Below are 20,820 nucleotides of genomic sequence, written 5' to 3'. Positions count from 1 at the left end.
AAAAACCAGTAGTTTATGGGATTAGAATCCTCTATCTGCTTTTACCTAAGGAATCCTGCAAGTGCTTATAGGTGAGTTGTTATGCAGGCTTGAATTTTGATTAACTTGCTCTTTGCATAATTGCATGGGGGAGCAATCATGTGGATGTGTTAAACCACATGTTAAACCCCAGATTCTAGAAATAACTCCTTAGCCGGAGGCGGGCTAAATTGATACTACCATCCTATCTCTTTAATCCATAAAGTAGCTTGATAATGAAGACTAAAGAAACTAGCTAGTTCTAAGAAAAGATGATGTCTTGTCGGGCTCGCAAAAGTTTACCAGTCAAAAAAGAAAAGGGATTACAACATTGGTCCTGTGCATCCAGCTATTCACGGTCCCAACAAAACACCCTTTTGTCATCTCCAATAAAAACGTAAAAAGTGAAAGTAAAGCTCTTTCAAGCTTATTGAGAGAGAAGCACTTTTGACGAGAATGATGTTACTATAAATTTCACTACTAGCTGGGACGGGATGAATGAATTGGGACCAAGCAAGAGCATTTTTCACGACAAAAAAGTTCTAAAGCTCGAATTTCTGATACATCGTTATCAAAAAAAAAAAAGTACTTTTGAAATCATGCATCACTCATTCATGTACCTGTATATATATTTAAAAAAATGTCCTAATAATTGTGTGCATATAGTAGTTGAATCAGGAAGGGTGGCGGTTTGTCGAAGCATGCTTGCCTCGATGACCAACTCACCAACATTGAATTTCTCATCGTGCGGGCAGACTGCATAAGAGAAAATCCTTGAGGTCCAATCTGGTTAAAAGAAAAAAGAGTAAATTTTAACCAATCATTTAGTCAAAAACTTAAATGCCACATAAGTTTTCTGTTAGATGAAAATTTTCAATGTATGACATATTTAAAATTCACTTAATTCTAGGTCGCAAAATTGGTGAAAAATAGTCCTATATCTAGAATCCTGACTTGTTTCAGACTAATTTCTCTGCGACGGTACAGAACTCCCCCCAAAGATGCATCACACTGTAGACAAGCGGGAATCGAAATGGTGATCTCCAGATAAAGATCAAAGAACCAACCAGCGAACTACCCCCGCTTGGGACCTATGGCTAGCCGTACTAGATAAATGAAGATATCGCATAGGCACTCGAAACGGTACAATCCATTTACTTAAGAATTCGTGACAAAAGATTTGCGAGAAATGAATGAATAGCCAAAAAGAAAAAAAGGGAAGTAGTTTCCATGACTACATTACTGCGCCAATAAAGAAAAAGGTACTATGGATCTATGTGACGACATTGCTGCACCAATACAGAAAAAGGTAGTATGTTTACAAACAAAACTTCTTGTGCATGAAAGGCAAAGGAATCCAGAAAATCTAAGGCCTTGTATGTATCACTAGTACTATTTTTTTGAAAAACAAATTGAATTACTATTTTAACTTACATGATACATGATATCTTAAAAAAGTCATACAATAATGTTAGTCTTTTTTTTTTTGGGAGAAAAAAACTCATAAAAAAATGCAACTCAAACAGGCGTTAATATTAGCGGTAAAATATTTTCGGGATCCCTAAATCCCAATAGGGCACTCATATTTGTGAGCTACAACATCTCAAGGTAATTAAGATTCTTATTATCAAAAAAAGACAAAGGTAATTAAGATTCAATTGTTTACGATTTGCCAAAATAATTCTTGAGGGACTTAACGGGACCCTCGTGCTTTTCACGAAAAAGGGTAGGGTTGGTGATTAAAGGACGTTGGGAAAGTACTGAGGGTTTTTCTTTCTTTTCTCGGAGCAAATGGCTTGTTGGCTTTCGGACGGGAGAGTGGATGAGATGAGTTTATCAGTGTCTTTGGATGCTGACACTTTTGTAATGCCTCAGAGAGTAGGAAAAGGATTTGTCAAAAGACCAGAAGACCGAGCAGAGGAGAATATCAAATATCAATGACAACAGTTATCAGGGTCGGATAGGAAGAGCATTATTATTATTATTATGTGTAAATTTTGCAGCGTCGGATAGGATCGACAAATCCCTGATGTACTCATTCAATAATAGACAGCTGTTCTTCTTCTTCTTCCATTTTCTTTCTTTTTTTTTTTTTTTGGCTCTTTTGATTCGTTCTTGTCTAGATAATAAATTAGAGTTGGGATGACCTTGAGTTCGGTGTTTGTCCAAATTGTTTGGGAAACTTGATTTTTTTTTGTAATTATGAAACTAAAGGTGATTTGTTCTTTGCGATATTGTGCAATTTAATTATCACTTGAGTTTGGCATTCTTCTGTCAACTCAAAATTAACACAAGGCCACTCATGATGTTTTTGAAACGCTAAGCTAACATTCAACAGTCATGGAGTGGCTTTAGGAGGGATCTTTGAGATAGACAATAAAGATGCAATGAAGGCAATGATCCATCCAGTTATTTGCAATGTATACAAGTTGCACATTTTACTTGTGCTAGTAATCTATATAAACTTTTGTAAAAGTAGACAATCGGGCAGGTGCACAAGTTAAAAGTTGCCATTTGGCTGCAAGACATGTAGGTTTGCAATTCTCTTTTTTCTTTATTTTTTCTCTCTCTCTTTCTTTTTGGCACTAATTGAAAACTAGAACGTGTGTGCATAGCTTTTATTTATAAATATTATTTTACTTGTATCGTAAACATATGTTTTCAATCAACTATTTTATTTTTTTAATTACTTTTTCATCTCACATATATCAAATTACAAAAACTGTTACAGCGAATTTCAAATAATCTTCGGTCCAAACCCTTCTAAATATATTGGAATATGAAACAATCTCATGTAACATGACAATGTATCAATTAACCAAATCAAAAGTTAGTTGTTTTACCTGGCTTGTGATACTTTTTTTTTTTTATCGCAACGGTAATATTTCTATAATCTAGGGAGAAGGGAAATCGATGAGAGTAAAAGCTCTATGGGAGAAAGTCACTGAAAACAACCTCGTACAGTGACAATTTGATAGGAGGTCAATGGTTGAACTCAACACCGCCAAGATTTAAGTGCTTGACAATGATCACCAGGCAAAAGGAGGGTGGGTCATGGCTCGTGATACAATATTGTGAAAGCTTGTACATGCCATAATTTTGAATCTTGACGTGCACCATAAATTTGCATAATTGGCACAGATACACATGAATTGACACTTGTTTGTTTCTCACGACCTAGAGCTAGAAGAAGTATATTATTATTGCCAAACTAGAAGAAAGAAAGGGAGGCGTTTGGTAATTTATTTATTTTTTTTCAAAAGCGGCAGTATATGTGAGGGGTTTGGTAATTGGTACGGAGAATGTAACACAGCCGTGATAGGAACGGCCGATGAAATTGTGGATCAGCATAGATTGACCCTTCTCTTTGCCTATGAAAGTTGGGTTTTTCCTGCCCGCGATTTGACACTTATTTGTGTGGCAGCTCTGCTGGTGCTGGGAAGAAGATATATTACCATTTAAGGAAGACCCACAGAATCATAGGCCAAAGATTTTCTCTTTTCTGTACCAGAATAGGGAAAGCTTATTACTGTTTGTTCTTTGGCTGCTTGTTATACTAACTAGCAAGTACTCCCCTCACATTGCATTATTAAAATGTATACATATTTTAAAATTAGTAAAAATTCAGGATCTTCTACTTCTCTTACTCAAGCTGTTCTAAAATTAGTATGAGCAAATACCAACATGCTCTCTTTATCAGCGGGGTGAAAATCATGTTGTGAATTATCTCACATACATCACAACAAAAAAATATTACAGTAATTTTTTTTTAAAAAAAATTTTTATTCCAAATTATCTACAGTCCAAACACACGTATATTCGCAATGATTTTTACAGTGCACGGATGAGAATTTTCATTGGTTCTATAAACATTTGTTTATAAGATATTCTAAATATTCATGTGTGTGTTTGTGCTTATGTGACACTCAAGGAGCCTCTTCTAAGCCCTCAAGTTTTCCAAATATAATAGCACTAAAAAAGAAGAATAGGTTTATCCCTAATCTCTAACCTAAGAATTGAAGATCGTTAGTTTTACATGCTTTTTAAGAATTAAGCGCATGCCCAAATAAAAACAACAATTTAAATGCATTATAGATCTCAAATGCCGAAAAGCAAGCTATAGCTATAGCCATAGCCTGCTACTTAATTTACTGTAAACTGATGCATGCCACAAAATGATTAGGTCAGAAAAGAATTAAACAAAAGAAATTTCAGCAGCATCGAAGGTCCATTAATGGGAAGCATATGTTAGGTGTCGTTGTTATGATAGTTCTCTGATGTTTCTTGATGGGGAGAATTCCACACATTTCTTTTTAATTCCTTTTGCCATACTCTTGTGTGAATCCCATTGCCACTACAGCACCACTTAAAGCTGTAGTCTTTTTCATTCAACTTTTCAAGAACAATTAAACTACTACTACTGTTGAAGGAACAAATCCTTACATCTCTTTTTCCCTTAATCAAGAACAATTATATATATAAAGACCGTGCTATATTAATGGTGTTCTCCTATGCAGCAGAAAGCAATAATGCACTGTCTGAAATAAAAGAATAATAAGGTAGTGGATAAGCAGCTTTAGCCGCCTCTCATGCATGCACTATTCAAGAACACCAAAAAAAAATTTTTTTTTTTTGAGTTAATTGTTAAGGTACAAGCAGAAAGTATCATTGAATTGTACTAATATGTGGCTAGCTAAAAGGTTTTTTTTTTTTTTTTTGGTGGGGTAGGTAGGTAGCTAAAGGTTATTAGTTGGACATGAAGCGATTTTGAAAGAACCAACTTCAATATAAAAGGTGACATGCTAAAGAAATTCGGAGTAATTTGTGAAAGTTTACAAAATGATAGGTCTTAGAAAAGGAGATTGAGAGAGTATTAATACTCTGTTTGGATTCCAATTTTTAGAACTTTTTTTATAGAAAAATATATTGTACCGATTTAATGTATGTAAAGTAAAAATATGATTGAGAAATGTATTCACGGAATACGTAAATTTTTTTTTTTTGCAGAAAAACACAATCCAAACGAGAACTTTCTGCTAATGCAAAATAATGAAGTCATCTTCTAATTGTCCACACTCCAAAAAAATAAAAATAAAAAAATCATTTACAAAACTGCTTCTCTATGTAAAATATTTCAGTCAAAAAAATTTTTGAAGGTAAAAAATGATATTATGTTTTTCAAGCAATTGGATCATTTTGAGATTGAGCCAGGCAGCCAGCACGAACGCACTTCACAGATTTCCATAAGAAGGGTCAAACATAATTGCTTTTCTGCTCTTCCAATTCATTGAAGCACTCACCATCTCCCCAACAAAAAAGCACCTAACCTAACGTTTGAGATCGGTGGAATTATTGCAGCAAGCAACCCCCAGCAGCGCAAACTACAACCACACTACTACTACTACTACTTAATGCATTTCCTCTCTGCAATGCCATGCACCTCTTTTTCAATCAGTCACCCATGCCTCTAAATCATTTTCTTGATAAATAAAGAGAAGAAAAAGGGATCACAATTTTTAGCTAGTTAATTATTTTTTTCTCCGATGCACTATACTGTTTTAAATTGTTTAATTGTAAGATATTTCACGCGTGACTTAGAGGTCTCGAGTTTTTAAGTCACTAAAGAATTGGTAGAACGTCACTTTTGATCCTCTCATATGAAAAAAAAACTCATATAAAAAGAAGAAGAATAAAGTGTGATGTATGTATAAAACTTGATTAGAAGACTCAAATTTTAAATCAAATTTGTACGTATATTTATTACTCCTCCGTCCCACTTTGATAGTCCTGTATTCCCTTTTCATCTGTCTCAAATTGTAGTCCACTTTCCAATTGAAGAATGTAGTTGTATTTTAATTTTCCTAAAATACCCTTATTCAATGTAAGTAGTTGTTACTATAAACCTACCCAATTTAATGAGAGTTGATTCTTTTTTTACCATCAATTCAAGTTCCCATAAAGTTGTATCATATTTAATGTGGGGGGTATTTTAGGAAAATAGCAATCTAAATTTACTTTTCCAACAAAATTAACTATTTTTTCTTAAACTGTGTGAAAAAAAGAAACAGGACTATCAAAATAAGACGGAGGGAGTACTATACAATATGATGGTGTGTGACTGTGAGTATGTGGATGTGTTCCTAGTCCTCTAATGGTGGTGGATGTTGGAGGCCCACCACACGCACCATTTTTACTTGGGAAGCAGTAAAATATGAAACAATTTGGCAAGGTTACCCAAACCCCATGCACCACTTCTTCTATATTCTCACCAAAATACCTTTTCTTTGTCCAGATTCCAGAACCTCTATTTTCCCGTCCTCCTTCTACTGGATGACACCTATGAATTAAAAAATTATCAATCCCAAAACAGAACAAAGTTAGCCCATATATCTTCATGCCATATATTTAATCTTCCTTCCCAGTTGTTCCCGGCAGTTGTTCCCCACTTTACTGCCTGCAATCTACTACTAGTGCTGCTACCGTCTTTCCTAACGTGTACAAAGGAAAATCCAAAGCTTGTTTGTGTAACAACAAAGATAAGATAGCCCATAACCATTTCTTCATTTCCATCCATGACCAGCCTGCTCTTCACCCTTTCTCTCTTTCGCTGTAAGAGTGCTGAAACTATGCATTTAATACGCTGCTCTGGAACATTTTCATGAGAGTTTGGGACTTCAATGGCTAAAGTCAAACTCAGCTCCATGCCACTTTATTGGTAAAATAGAAATTTTCTTCTAATAAACCGTACATAATATAGGAATAAATTATGATATTTTTTTATAGTGTCCTATTCTTTTTTATCTTTACAGTTTTATCATGCATCCTAGAGGTGCACAGATAAGAAAATTTTGAAAAAAAAAATTTGAAAGCCTAATTTTAGGATAATCTACCCATATATATAACAACGTACAAACAATCTAGACATGGAAATTAAAGAAAGTTAGTCCGAGAAAGTTTTTACAAGACTCACAGTCCCATGCATAATTGATGTACAAAGAGAAATGACACTTCATCTGATTGAAAATTTCTGGAAAAATACATAAAGAAAATGGAGTGTCATCAACCAAAGAAATAAATCCCATTAACATAGCTAAAGAAAGATGAGGTAAAACATTAGATATTTGTTAAAGTTTTGTACCGGAAGGCCACTCCCCGACCCTCCGTCCGTAGTGTCCTCCAATCCAAGAGAAAGGTACGCTTTCTTTTATTAATATTGTTTGATGTGGCTTAGTCCGGACATGACATGAGAGGGTCTTCTCCATAATGATTTTGATCTACTCACTGAGCATTGTTTTCCACCCGTTGATGGCTTCCTAAGTCTCCTCCTCCTCCTCCTCCTCCTCCTCAGCTGCCTTGACTAGATGTGGTCCTGTTCCATGAGTCTACGATTACACGAGATTTCCCACATCTATAAATATTTCCTCTGTGATGCTGCTTTGCTTCATGCAAAGTCGTCATCAAGATAAGGACTTTACCTCCTCCTGCATTTGAGTTTTAATCAGTTTAACCCGTCTATTATGGTGCACCTCTGGCACAAGGATTAAGTAGTAGTAGTATCTTGTGAATGCTCGGCAGATGGATGTAAATGTAATAGAATAATTATCTAAAAGTTGTTTAAATATATATATATATATATATTTCTTTTAAGGAGTCTTTGAAAGAGGTATTTTGACAGGCTTAAAAATGTCAACTTGTCTTTGTGCATTGTTATTTTAGATTATTAGAAGGAAAAAAAAAGGAATCAAAATTTGGGTTCATACTACTAATTAAGGCCCATTTAAGATCTTATTGTCAATACTTTGCTGTGGAAATCTATATTTTTATTTAGACAAACCATAATTCGAGTCATTATATGAATGAATCAGCACTTTTGTCTTCAGAATCCTACAAATATTGAGGCCTTGTTTCGAATTTATAATAGGCTAAAAGTAGTTATTTTAAAAAATAAGAAGTTGACTTGGAAAAGCAATCTTTGTGTTGCTTTTGGAAACAAAATTAGTGTAAACTTTTCACAAAATGTTTACGCAGTTGGGATCCTTTGTGTCATTACTCGGTGTCAAGTTCAATACCAATCACACTTATCGCGTGAGGGTAGAAGAAATTTAAATAAACAACACATGACAAATTAAATAAACAGAATACTTGACATAAATGTAGAAGTGACATTGAATTGTCATCGAAAAAGTGGCACTGACGTGATGTTTACAATTTTTTCAATAAACTTTGAAAAATTAACTAAACTTCTCAATTTTGATTAATTTGCTCACTGAATTTCTCAATTAAAATCCCATTTAATTTACCTAAATTGCCCTGTTGAATGTAATGTGCCATAAGCTATAAGAGAATCCAACTTGTCACATTATTATCTAGAAGACAAGTCTTGTGATAAGATAGTAGTGTGTTTGATGTTTGTGATGTTCCTTTTGCCTTGATCAAGTCAGGGAATATTCATATTTGGTCATGGATCCCATGGTATTTCTCCAATTTCACTGGATTAGCCTTAACAACCAATCACATGTAGTCATTTATTGAGGTGACAAAAGAGATTTCCAGTCCTCCCCCAGACTCCTAATGATGATATCAGCAGGAAGTTGATCTCCCCTCATGGCATCAATGGAGCACAGATTCTGTGAACCGCATGGTCAACAGGTAATGATGGCTTGTACTCGCAGGAACAATCACGACTTTTATTTAACTAATTATGCTAACATAACAAAGAGTGGGATCATGAAACACGATACTGAAATAAACACACAAGAAAGCTTCTCACTTATCAAGAGTAGCGTGATTATAAGGACCCATGAGTTCCAAGTCCAAGATGCCATCATAGACAATCGCTACTCTGATTCTGTTTCCGCCCTTTTCTAATCATGGCCCCAAGACCTTGCTCCCTGGAGGTATAATCATGTACTTTGCAATCTCACAGATCAAAATGGTTCCCAATTTTCAACACCTCTGATCTCAGACCCATGCTGTCTCACCTCATTATTATATCATATTTATCAAGCACCCCTTCAGCTGGTGGAGCCACCATTTAAGTGAGATTCATTAAGAATCACGCACAGAGTAATGCTAGTTAGCCACAGAATGTCATGATGAGGCCTTTGCAGTACTCTATTGCATACTGCATGAGATGTAGCACTACCAAATAACCAAAAATGAATTTACTTGAAAAATTCACATCAAAGAAAATTAATGATACTTGAGAATTAAGAGTTGTTTTAAAAAATTTGCATGAACATTCTGAATAGTGTGTTATGTTGTGTTTTCTCCCCAAACAGCAAGAATTTGTCTGAAAAAAAAAAGTAAGAGTTAGCAAATAGGATATACAATTTTATTTGGTAGATAATGCAGTTTAATTTTTAGAGTACTTGAGATGAACGATGATTAGAGATTAAAGTTTCGTCTTACTAAGAACTCGTTGAAATTACTATATTTAGAAGTTTTTATAAAAAAAATATAATGTAACGATTTGATATATGCAAAGGTAAAAAGATAACGAAGAAATATGCTTGTGAAAAATATAAAAATTTAGGAAAACTACGATCCAAAACAAATTCTACTATCTTTTGCTGAACAGAGAACATTGTACTGAGGTCGTACCGCGCTGTGTTTAGCATCTGTATCGAACATGCATTGAGTCTAAAAAGTTGAACTACCAAGAAGTGTTTATAGGCTGGACGACAACGAGAATAGAGGACATAAATACGACACATGGCAACATTAGTTGTTAGGACGCATTGATAAAAACTTTACTAATCCTAAATCTGTGTGATTAATTGCAGTCCCAACTGGTCCAAGAAACTAATAATTCCCATAGTTCCAAAAAGCAGATAAGGCCACACATGTTGTGGACCAAACCGAAAACCTAAAGAAAAGTGGACGCCATCTCACTCTTCGAGTTGGAGGGATTGAACCGACCGTTACAGCTTACCAAAGCTTGATTGCTTGAGTACATAAATAAAAGATTCTGGGACATCTCTACTACGTAGGATAGGATTCATGGGACTTTCTTGTTGAGAAGCCAAAGCTAAAAGCTAAAGTATTCAGCCGTAGCAAAAAATTGAGCTGCCATTGTACAAGGCTTGCTTGCCTTTGTAGTTTGTCCTCTTCCTCTCTTCGCATCCAAACAAAACCAAGACAAGCAAAATGCATGCATAAGCATGAGCGAAGAAAGAAAAGAAAGAGCGCTGTGTTTCTGTCAAAACTGAAAACTGTGGAAGTGAGAAGAGAAGATCCCATTTTGTGAACTGGTGAGGGCTGCAGGTTTCAGTCATTCTTTTTCTGTTTTTCTTTGCTTTCATGTAGGTAGCAGCTCACACACTCGAACACAATTGTCCTTTAGCTTGAGTGGTGTATTTTCTTTTTCATTTGGCAAGCCATCACATTTTGGAGCAGGTAGAAATGAGTCCCCGTTTGTGTCTGTCTACATTAGAGGATGGGAGGGGAGCAAGAGGAGATAGAGCAAGAGTTATAGAGAAAAGCAAAAGGGGAGGAGAGGACTTCGAAAAGCCTTTTACACGTGATAAAGAAAACACCAAAAGCAATTGCATGCGTGGATAGAAAAGATTCATCTTCATCATCATCATCACCACTCTTATTAATTTCTTTCTCTTCAACATTTCAATTTTTCTCTCTCTGATGTAATCTTGAAAGTTGAATCACCCCACCAAAAATCCCATCTTTTTAGTTTAAATCTCCACTTTCTAGCTCTCTTCCCTTCCCTTCCTCGTTAGCCCACCATTTTTTCTCTAAAGCTTCAAACCTCAGCTCAGTAAACTTTAAAATCTCAGTGTCATTTTCTATGAAGCAGTGGTATAGGGGCCATCTATCTTCAGATAGTGATTTTTGTTGGAGTGAGTTTTTCAATGTTTATTCCTTTTATCTGTTCTAGCTACACACATGCTACTATTACCTCTTGTGACTTTTGTTTCTTTCTAGGCAATTTTATTCTCTTCTTGAGCAGTCATACTTTGCCTTCCACATTTATTAATGCTTGTTTATATGTGTATATATGAGATACTGGTGTCTTTTTTCTTTGGATTTACTCATCCATATTTTGTAGTTTTCTGATGCAAAGGTTTGGTCTTGGTTAATAGACAAGGTAAAGGAATGGTTTTTGTCTCCTGGGCATTTCCCCTATTACTTTTATTTATTGGTATTTGTATGCATATTTCAACACATAGATGTTATCTTTATAACTTATTCTCCTATTCTCATCCTGATTCATGGATGTTGGGTTTCCAACAGAAGCATCTAATAGGATTTCGGTTCTGGGTTGTGTTCTTTTTGTTCTGTCTTCACGTGTGTGTCTTTTCCCAGCCCAAATCCTAGTTTAGTTACGGTCCTTTTTTTCCCCTTTTCTTTTGGATATTCCAAGCTCTTTTTGAACAGGGTCATTGAGAGTTGATATTAACGAAATATATCCATGTACTCGTAGATATCATTCATAATAAGGGTTCATGGAACATAATTCTTAGAAATACCAAACTCATATACAGTTTTTTGTGTGGTTATATATGATTATTTTTACTTCGTTAACCTCTTTATTGAATATATTCTTGATTTACTTCACTCTAGGAGTCCAAATGTCCAATAGCGACTTCAACTTCTAAGTTGCGGGTAGTGTTTGTTGATGAAACAAACGTGCGAGAACTTGGGGCTACTTAGTTTTGCAAAAGAATGGTAATGTGTGTAGAACTATATGTAGACTTGAAGTTGGATGCCTGACATTTGACTATTGCGTGTGAAAATTGGTTTAAGCATCCGCAATTTCTCTCACTGGTTATTTTCCCTGTCGGGTTATTTTAGTGACATGGCTTCGCTTCTCTGTTTCTGGATTGCAGTTGGGTTGGCCTTAAATTTTTGAGGAGTAATGAGGGAAGATTGAATAGTGATTGCGAGAAAGGGTGACTGTCTTGCATTGTGCCATCAAGGGGAGAATTTTTGTTTTAAGCAGGTTTCCGTATTCTGCACAAAAAGTCTTTGCAAGCAAGCTGTCATCATCATTACTATCATCATGCCTATTAGGCAAATGAAAGAGAGCTCAGAACAGCATTTCGTGATCAAACCCCAGTGCCAGAGCTCAATGAATCCAGTTCAGAAGAATCCCAAAACAGCTCAAAACGGTAAAGGGCCACCCGCCCAAGAAACTCAGAACACCAAGCCTTACAATCAGTCCTCACCTCCATCAAGAAATAGAGGAAGGAGAAGGGGAAGAGGTGGCCGGAAATCTGATCAAGGTGACACCTTGATGCGGCCAAGTTCAAGGCCTTGCACTGCCGCAAATAAGCCGGTTTCCGCTGAACCTGCTGGTCCTGTTGAATCAACTCCAACAAGTAGTTGTGCTAAGAATGGGAACAATAAACTATGTAAAGTGGACATGGGTTTTCCCTCTTCAAGCAAGTCATTGAGTTTTGCACCTAGACCTGGGTTTGGGCAACTTGGAACGAAATGTATGGTTAAGGCCAACCATTTCTTTGCAGAGTTACCGGACAAGGACTTGAACCAATATGATGTAAGTTGTTTGTGTGTTTGTTTTTTTTTTCTTTCATGTTCTTCATTAACTTAACTGTTGAGTGTAATGCTGCAGAGTTATTAATTGTTTATACTTATTGATTTGGGGCACGACTGCTGGGGCCCTTAGGCTGACATTCAGTATGTTTATGTTTTTATTTTTTCTTTTTGTATCTGCTGTTACTTTGCAGGTAAAATTGAGTAGGCTCATTTCTCTTCCTTGTCCTCTGCTTTTAAGTAGCATTAATGGCCCTTGAAAATGGTAATGGGCATTGTACTTAATGTTCTGTATATTTCATTGCCTTTTGCAATTATTCCTGCCCATTTTTGCAGGTTACTATAACTCCTGAAGTGGCGTCTAAAAACGTGAACAGAGCTATCATGGCAGAGTTGGTGAAACTGTACAAAGAATCTGACTTAGGGATGAGATTGCCTGCATTTGATGGCAGAAAGAGTCTATACACTGCTGGTGAACTTCCTTTCGCTTGGAAAGAGTTCACAATTAAATTAATAGATGAAGAGGATGGAGTCAATGGCCCCAAGTATGGTTTTATTGCTCTCTACAAAGTACAAACCTCAATTTTAAAATTTTAAAGACTTCATTTTCCAGCTAAGGATGAAAAATTCTCAAAGGAATATTCAGCATAAGAATAAAAATACAACAGGATTGGTCTTTATAACCTTTACAATCAGAACCTTTCAAATTTTAATTAGCAAAATTTGTTGTGGTAATTAGTTGAACATCTGAATTCATTTCAGGAGAGAGAGGGAGTACAAAGTTGTACTCAAGTTTGTTGCACGGGCAAATTTGCATCATTTAGGCCAATTTCTTGCTGGGAAACGGGCAGATGGTCCGCAGGAAGCTCTTCAAATACTTGACATTGTGTTGAGAGAGCTTTCTGTAAAAAGGTATCACAATGATATACGTGGTATATACTTCCTTGGATATATTACTGTATCTTAATATGACTACTTGAAAACTAATGCATTTGTCCTTCATCCTTTTCCCTTTTTTTTTAAAATTTTATACTGCACACTTTAATAGGTACTGCCCAGTGGGGAGATCATTCTTTTCTCCTGTTATCAGGAGGCCTCAACGTCTTGGAGATGGCTTAGAAGCATGGTGTGGGTTCTACCAGAGTATAAGACCAACTCAAATGGGCTTGTCTCTCAATATTGGTAATTTACCTGGTGATTTAGAAATTTAAATCACAATGGCTCTACTTTTATGGTTACACAACTTTATGTTGTTTATTTCATGAAGATATGGCTTCAGCTGCATTTATTGAGGCTCTTCCGGTGATAGAATTTGTTGCCCAACTTCTGGGAAAAGATGCAATATCACGCCCTTTGTCTGACTCTGACCGTGTTAAGGTACTTTCTATTAATTTGGCAAATATAAGCTTGAAGTACTTTATGCTAAATGCCTATAGTGGTTTTGTAATTCGAATGTGATCCAGATAAAAAAGGCTCTCAGAGGAGTGAAAGTTGAAGTAACGCATAGGGGAAGTGTGCGAAGAAAGTATCGGGTTTCTGGGTTAACAACCCAACCAACTCGAGAACTAGTGTAAGATATTTGTCTTTCGCTAAAGATTGATGTTCATTTCTTTAAGTAGCTGTCCCTCATCCTATAAACAAATTGAAAGTTGATGGAACAAAGAGTTGTTGAAACGAAATGTGTTGCATCTAACTTAACTAGTCCAAGCCCATCCTCTCTGGTAACATGGGCATTTTAAACAAATTCTTGTCTGCTGTTTCAGTTCGTTTAACCCCTAGTTCCCGTGATGTGTTTATTATTATTCGTCCTTTATGTTAACACTCTCAATTTGAACTTGCAAGCTGAACAAGAGAAACTAATAAATAGTTCTGAAGCAGTTTTCCAGTTGATGACAATTCAACGATGAAATCAGTTGTTGAATACTTCCAAGAAATGTATGGCTTCAAAATTCAGTATACTCATCTTCCTTGCCTTCAAGTCGGGAACCAAAAGAAGGCTAACTATCTACCAATGGAGGTAACATGATTATTAGTCAACATTTTGTGTTCCAGTGGATGGGTTCAACTTTTTACTGTCTTTCAAGTTCTTGCATGTGCTCTAATTTTATTGAACTTTCAGGCATGTAAAATTGTTGAGGGCCAAAGATATACAAAAAGGCTGAGTGAGAAGCAAATTACAGCTCTTCTGAAGTTTACATGCCAAAGACCCAGGGAGCGTGAAAATGACATTTTGCAGGTACTTCACCTAATCACCTTACTAGTTCCAGTCTCAGTTTGACCTTCAAATCTCATGGTACCGGAGGAAATTTCACCAGTTGAATGTCTTATCAATCCAAAACATACACACCATCTATTAAACAAAAAAAAAAAAAACTACCTTTTGAGTGCATATAGTTGAATAGTTGAGCTGGAGAAAATGTTGAAATCCTTATTCTCTGCTAGCTTCCTAAGGCTTGATGCATGCTAAAAGCTTCTGCCTTCTGCAACAACCTTGGAGTTATCAAGCTCTGGATTATCTCTATGACAATGTAGCAGGGTAGGAATTTAACTTGATACTGAAGTCCCTGGTTATGTTGTTTGAATAATAACCATTTCTACATTACACATTCTCTATTAGGATTCTTACCATAGCATCTCTTCCTTTTCTCAATTAAGTGCCTAAAATTTAGTGCTTACTCTATGATTTCTGAACTTCAGAAAGTCTTAAGTGAGGTTAACTGAGCCTGAGGAATTGATGTGGTATCCTTTTGTTCTGCTCCTATGCAGACAGTTCAGCAAAATGCATATGATCAAGATCCATATGCCAAGGAATTTGGGATCAAAATTAGCGAAAATCTAGCTTCTGTGGAGGCAAGGGTACTTCCAGCGCCTTGGGTACGAATGCATTTTGTTCTGATTCATATCTGTGAAGAATATCTTATGTTGTCCTTAACGACATCATTCACTTATTTTTAGCTGAAATATCATGAGAATGGAAAAGAGAAGGATTGTTTGCCTCAAGTTGGACAGTGGAACATGATGAATAAGGTAAGACTTTTTTTTTTTTTTTTTTTTTTTTTTTTGTATTGATTATGGTTGAACTAATTTTCTGTTTTATTAGAAAATTCTGTTGCAACTTAATTCTTGTAAATATCTTCTCCAGCTTCTATATCATTTTGCAAGTTACTTATTGAATACAAGGCCATAATTATAGTTGAAGATGGTTACAACCTACATGAGATATGAAACAATACTAGTCATCCCCCCCCCCCCCCCCGGGTTTCTCAACTGACATATAAAATACTCCTTTCCGACATAAAGGGCCATGTCAGCTAGCAAATCCAAGTGGCAAAAAAAAAAAAGGCGCAACTTTGTAATGCATGCTAGTTATTTGTTGGCCAACCATAAAAAGACCCTTAGTATGCATGATGGGGTCTCTCTTCTTTTCAATTGAATTGTTGCAACACATTTTTGCTATGTGACTTCTTTGGGAGTTGCAACTGAATACTTGTTCTCATGCTGATAGAAAATGATCAATGGGATGACTGTTAGCCGGTGGGCGTGCATCAACTTCTCGAGGAGTGTCCAAGAGAGCGTTGCTCGTGGGTTCTGCAATGAATTGGCTCAAATGTGTCAAGTGTCTGGCATGGTAGAGTTTTGTTCTTTTCTACTTTGATTAGTCTGTGCTAAAGAGTATATGGTATTGAATTTTTGCCCTTTGTTAAAATGTTGATAGTTGGCTCTCCTATTACAGGAATTCAATTCAGAACCTGTAATTCCAATCTACTGTGCTAGGCCTGATCAAGTTGAGAAAGCTCTAAAGCATGTTTATCATGCTTGTATGAACAGACTAAGAGGAAAGGAACTGGAGCTTCTGTTAGCCATTTTACCAGACAACAATGGTTCATTGTATGGTATGTTTGAGAGACAGAAACTTTTTTAAATTGGCATGAGCTCAATACTATCATTATCTAATGTATCTAATACGATTTGATTCTACTTTATAGGCGATCTGAAGAGAATATGTGAAACTGAACTTGGTTTGATATCACAATGTTGTCTGACAAAGCATGTCTTCAAGATCAGCAAGCAGTACTTGGCCAATGTGTCCTTGAAAATTAATGTTAAGGTAGGAATGATGCAATGATACTTTATTTTAAATTATTTTGATCATAGCTTTAGTTCTGGTGAATGGCTTCATTGAGCCTTGATTGCTTTGCATTGCCGATAGTATCCCCTTTGGCTGCCTCTCTGACTACTTGTTACAATAAGTTTTAGTACCTTTAACCTTGTTAGTTACTTTTCCACTCAGAAGGATTGCTTGGCCTATTCAATGTACTCCTTACTTCTAGATCTCTCAATTTATGCAAGCAGATGGGTGGAAGAAACACCGTACTTTTGGATGCTATAAGCTGTAGGATACCATTGGTTAGTGACATTCCAACCATCATATTTGGAGCAGATGTAACCCATCCAGAGAATGGAGAAGACTCCAGTCCGTCAATAGCTGCAGTATGCTTCACTTACTGTAATTGCACTTCTCTGCATTATTTATCTTGAAATATTAGGTTGCTTAGACTATTTCTGCTTGAAGGTCGTAGCTTCCCAGGATTGGCCTGAAGTCACTAAGTACGCGGGACTAGTTTGTGCTCAAGCTCATAGACAGGAGCTTATACAAGATTTGTACAAGACATGGCATGATCCTGCCCGTGGAACCGTCAGTGGTGGCATGATTCGGTCTGTGAAGTCCTCGCATTTGCTGCTTTTTGTTTGTCTGTGTTTCTGCTTGCAATATTCCTTCTTTTTGGAATTTTGTTCTGGGATTTCCTTTGAAATGCAAGAGAGTTGGTTCTTTACCATCTCCTGTTTTCTTGTTTCAGAGATCTTTTGGTTTCCTTCAGAAAGGCAACTGGTCAAAAGCCACAAAGGATCATATTTTATAGGTCAGTAACTGTCTTGTATTGTCTGGCTGTAATGCTAGACTTGAGTAAGTGCCACAAGGATGTGGTTGAAAATTAATCTTTAAGAAAGTTGATGTCACTTCCTACCAACCAAGAGTTTACTTGCGACTGTGCAGAATGAGCTAATATGTCTTTGCAGGATGATTGTCTTTACGTTGCCAAATAAAAGTCTCTGCTTTTGGCCTTATTTACAAATATGCTTCTTTTTGTTTTCTGTGGGTTTTTCGGTGGAGGAAAGTGGTTTGAAACTTTGAAGATTTGTTAAAAAACACTTAAATGTCCTTACAACTATAGTTGATGTCTGATAGTGATGTTCATTGAAGCAGGGATGGTGTGAGTGAAGGGCAATTTTATCAAGTCCTGCTTTTTGAATTAGATGCAATCCGGAAGGTACGTGTCCCTGGAGTGTGTAGTTTTCTTTTACTGGTAAAATTTATTGTCTTTAAGTTCATTTCTACAAACACCTTCAACTTGGTTTGTAGCTCTCATCACTTGTTTTCCAGTTCTCATCAATGGACTTTTTTGCTCTAGGCTTGTGCTTCTTTAGAACCAAATTATCAGCCGCCAGTAACTTTTATTGTGGTACAAAAGAGACATCACACCCGGCTATTTGCTAATAATCATAGGGATCGCAGTAGCATGGACAAGAGTGGAAATATATTACCTGGTAAACTATTACAGTTTACAAAGCACAGTTCTTTCTTTAGGGAAATGCTTCTATTTCTTTTTGGAATTTATCTGATGTCAATATATCTCTTGTTTCTTAGGCACTGTGGTTGACACTAAAATCTGTCACCCAACAGAATTTGATTTTTACCTTTGCAGCCATGCTGGCATTCAGGTAAAAGATTGGCTTTTGGCTTATGTTGCTACAACATCATTAGTCTTAAGGCCCTTAGCTTGTATAACTGAGGATCTTGATGCCTGCCAACTTGTGCTATGACCAGAGATGATTTGTTTATAGAGCAAGGAGTTCGCGTCTTGTCCATTTAGTTGCACATCTTGCATTAGTATGTATGAATGATCTTATGGAACCAAGAGCTCATGACACTTCTAGTTGAAAAGAAATAACACTCATATGTAGTTTTTTGTCAGGCAAAGGCTTAATCTGAATAGTATTTGAAAATTATTTTCTATCCAATATGGAACCTTAGAAGTCAGTTTGGAAAGATGAGTGGATCGGGTTTTTTGGCCAATCTCATTGTGAAGATAGACTTAAATTGGGATCGCTAGTACATGTACATTATTTTCACTTCTATAATGCATTTAGGATGAGATGATAATTGATTCGCTTATTGTGATATGACATACAAATATATTTTATTTTTTAACATGTCTCTATATATACATTGGTTTTGCCTCCAGGATGAGATGGTAACATATAATTCTCTGCCATGACAGGGTACAAGTCGACCAGCACATTACCATGTTTTATGGGATGAGAACAATTTTACTGCGGATGGCATTCAGTCATTGACAAACAATCTCTGCTATACATATGCAAGGTGCACCCGTTCTGTTTCTGTTGGTGAGTGGAAATGCCCTCCTTCCCCCAGAAAAAAAGATAAAAAGTTAAAAGAATGATTGTAACAGATTATAGAAAGGTGGAGGTTGGCCAAAAAGATAAAGACTACGAATTTGGAAGAGCATGTGCTGAATTGTTTTAACTTCTTGTGGCCTATGCTAAGTTAAGATAATTTTGGTTGGAAATAGCATGATATTACCTCGTGTGTCGCCTTACAACACTTGGTGCCTGCTAGCAGGGCTTGATTGAGGAACTCCATACTTTCCTCTCCCACTCTTCCTCCCCGTCTTTCCAACATCCACCTTCAAAATATCTTGGTGATTCTGGAAGTTTTTTTTTCACACAAAGTTAATTAAAACTTTCGCATATCGTATGCTTCAAAGATATTCTCAGCTGCAATCAGGGCGGCCAGATGCACAGAACCACCCTCTTCTTTGACCTAGATCATCATTTTGTGCTCACCCGTGTCTTTATGTTCTACTTGATGAAACATTTTAATGCTCCCTCAGTCCTTTGAATATTTTCATTTGTGTTGTACTTGATCTTCTTAACATCATTGAGAATTTCCGGTTTTGTGCAGTTCCTCCTGCTTATTATGCACATTTAGCTGCATTCCGAGCCAGATTCTACATGGAACCAGATTTGCAGGAGAACGGATGTGCTGCTGCTGGAAGAAAAAGTTCCAGAGCAGCTGGAGAGTCTGGTGTACGACCATTGCCAGCGCTAAAAGAAAATGTTAAAAGGGTAATGTTTTATTGCTAATCAGAGGATAGTTAGCGAGTAGCAGAGGTAGCTTATAAATCAGGGGTAAGGTAGTTTACATGCAACGTAGAGCCTCTTTGTAAATGGACGGCTAGTCATGCTATGTTGCATGGTTCAGAAATCAGATGAATGATGTAAAAAGTAGCTGTACCTTCCTTCATGGCTTCAACGATGTGCTTTAGATTATATTTACAGGTTCCGCTTGCTGTTGAATGGCTTTCTGTCTAATGCTAAAGTTGAGCATTGGCTAAAAGTACTGAGGTTGCATATCAAAGTGGATGCTTATAGTACATGATCCCTGAACAAATCTACTGGTCTGAAACACCTAAAAAGTTGGCAATGATGCCATTTCCTAGTACGGACGATGGGATCTACCCATAGTAATAATATCATGAGCTAATATGGTCCAAATTGGACATGAAGTCTCCCTTGAAAAAGAAAGAAAAAATGATGCCATTTACATCTGGTGGCAAGTTCAAACAGTGTTCAAGCAGGTTGACCAATATATACAGACTAAATCTAACGATGATTTTGTTGACAGCACAAACTAACAATTTCTAAAATATTTGTGCGCATAATCCGCTGAGAGGACAGGGATTTTGTCGGAGGGAAAATCAATGTCAAAGTTTCCAAGCTCCAACAGGCGTCCTAAAATGGTCAGCTTTTTGCCATTTTGAAAAAACAAAAATCAAATTGCATTGCACTGTTAACAGTAAACACGTATTGGAAGTCGAAACAAGAAAAGACCACAAAAAGGGAGTTGGCTGTCCTAAATAGCAAAATATCCAGATGACCATGTCAATTTGCTCTTGTTTTAGTGACTTGCGAAACTTGGGACTTTAAATTCTACCCTTTTTGCAACTGAAGCTTCCAATTCTATTCTACTTGTACTTCTTCTTTTTGCTTTTTTTTTTTTAAAGGCAGCCAAGAAGCTCTGGGATTTATTGCACCTAAACTGTGACATCTAGTGTTAATGATCCATTTGAGGAAGAAAGAAAGTTTTGGAGACAGTTGTCTTTTAAAAAATGACTAGGGATGCATGGACGCTTATATATAGGTTTA

General features: G+C 36.4%; 1 protein-coding gene across 6 annotated transcripts; it reads left to right on the top strand.

The window, feature by feature from the left end:
• The first annotated feature begins 10,054 nt into the window (after window positions 1-10,054).
• On the top strand, window positions 10,055-20,011 carry LOC113767081 (protein argonaute 10-like). Of its 6 annotated transcripts, none has more exons than XM_027311250.1 (23): window positions 10,055-10,271; window positions 11,599-11,703; window positions 11,865-12,535; window positions 12,868-13,076; window positions 13,294-13,443; window positions 13,580-13,713; window positions 13,799-13,908; window positions 13,995-14,101; window positions 14,410-14,548; window positions 14,651-14,767; window positions 15,298-15,405; window positions 15,487-15,558; window positions 16,037-16,159; window positions 16,265-16,424; window positions 16,518-16,639; window positions 16,885-17,022; window positions 17,105-17,247; window positions 17,391-17,453; window positions 17,798-17,861; window positions 18,003-18,138; window positions 18,239-18,312; window positions 18,873-18,999; window positions 19,577-20,011. In XM_027311250.1, the coding sequence occupies exons 3-23, from the start codon at window positions 12,038-12,040 to the stop codon at window positions 19,756-19,758; spliced, it is 2,976 nt and encodes a 991-aa protein (XP_027167051.1). In that variant the 5' UTR covers window positions 10,055-10,271; window positions 11,599-11,703; window positions 11,865-12,037; the 3' UTR covers window positions 19,759-20,011. The 6 variants fall into 6 exon arrangements, with proteins under 6 accessions (XP_027167051.1, XP_027167054.1, XP_027167050.1 ...); XM_027311249.1 differs by lacking the exon at window positions 10,055-10,271 and adding an exon at window positions 10,719-10,874; XM_027311252.1 differs by lacking the exon at window positions 10,055-10,271 and adding an exon at window positions 11,107-11,122.
• Window positions 20,012-20,820: the final 809 nt, after the last annotated feature.

This window comes from Coffea eugenioides, chromosome 3 (assembly GCF_003713205.1).
Source record: "Coffea eugenioides isolate CCC68of chromosome 3, Ceug_1.0, whole genome shotgun sequence".
In the NCBI taxonomy this organism is placed as follows: Eukaryota; Viridiplantae; Streptophyta; class Magnoliopsida; order Gentianales; family Rubiaceae; genus Coffea; species Coffea eugenioides.
This window is presented reverse-complemented; position numbering and strand designations above follow the sequence as displayed.

Coding starts and splice junctions, on each gene's coding strand:
- LOC113767081 (XM_027311253.1), top strand. CDS start 12,038: ATGCCTATTAGGCAAATGAAAGAGAGCTCAGAACAGCATTTCGTGATC. Junction 15,559..16,036: donor AGTGGAACATGATGAATAAG/GTAAGACTTTTT, acceptor TCATGCTGATAG/AAAATGATCAATGGGATGAC. Junction 16,640..16,884: donor CCTTGAAAATTAATGTTAAG/GTAGGAATGATG, acceptor TTATGCAAGCAG/ATGGGTGGAAGAAACACCGT.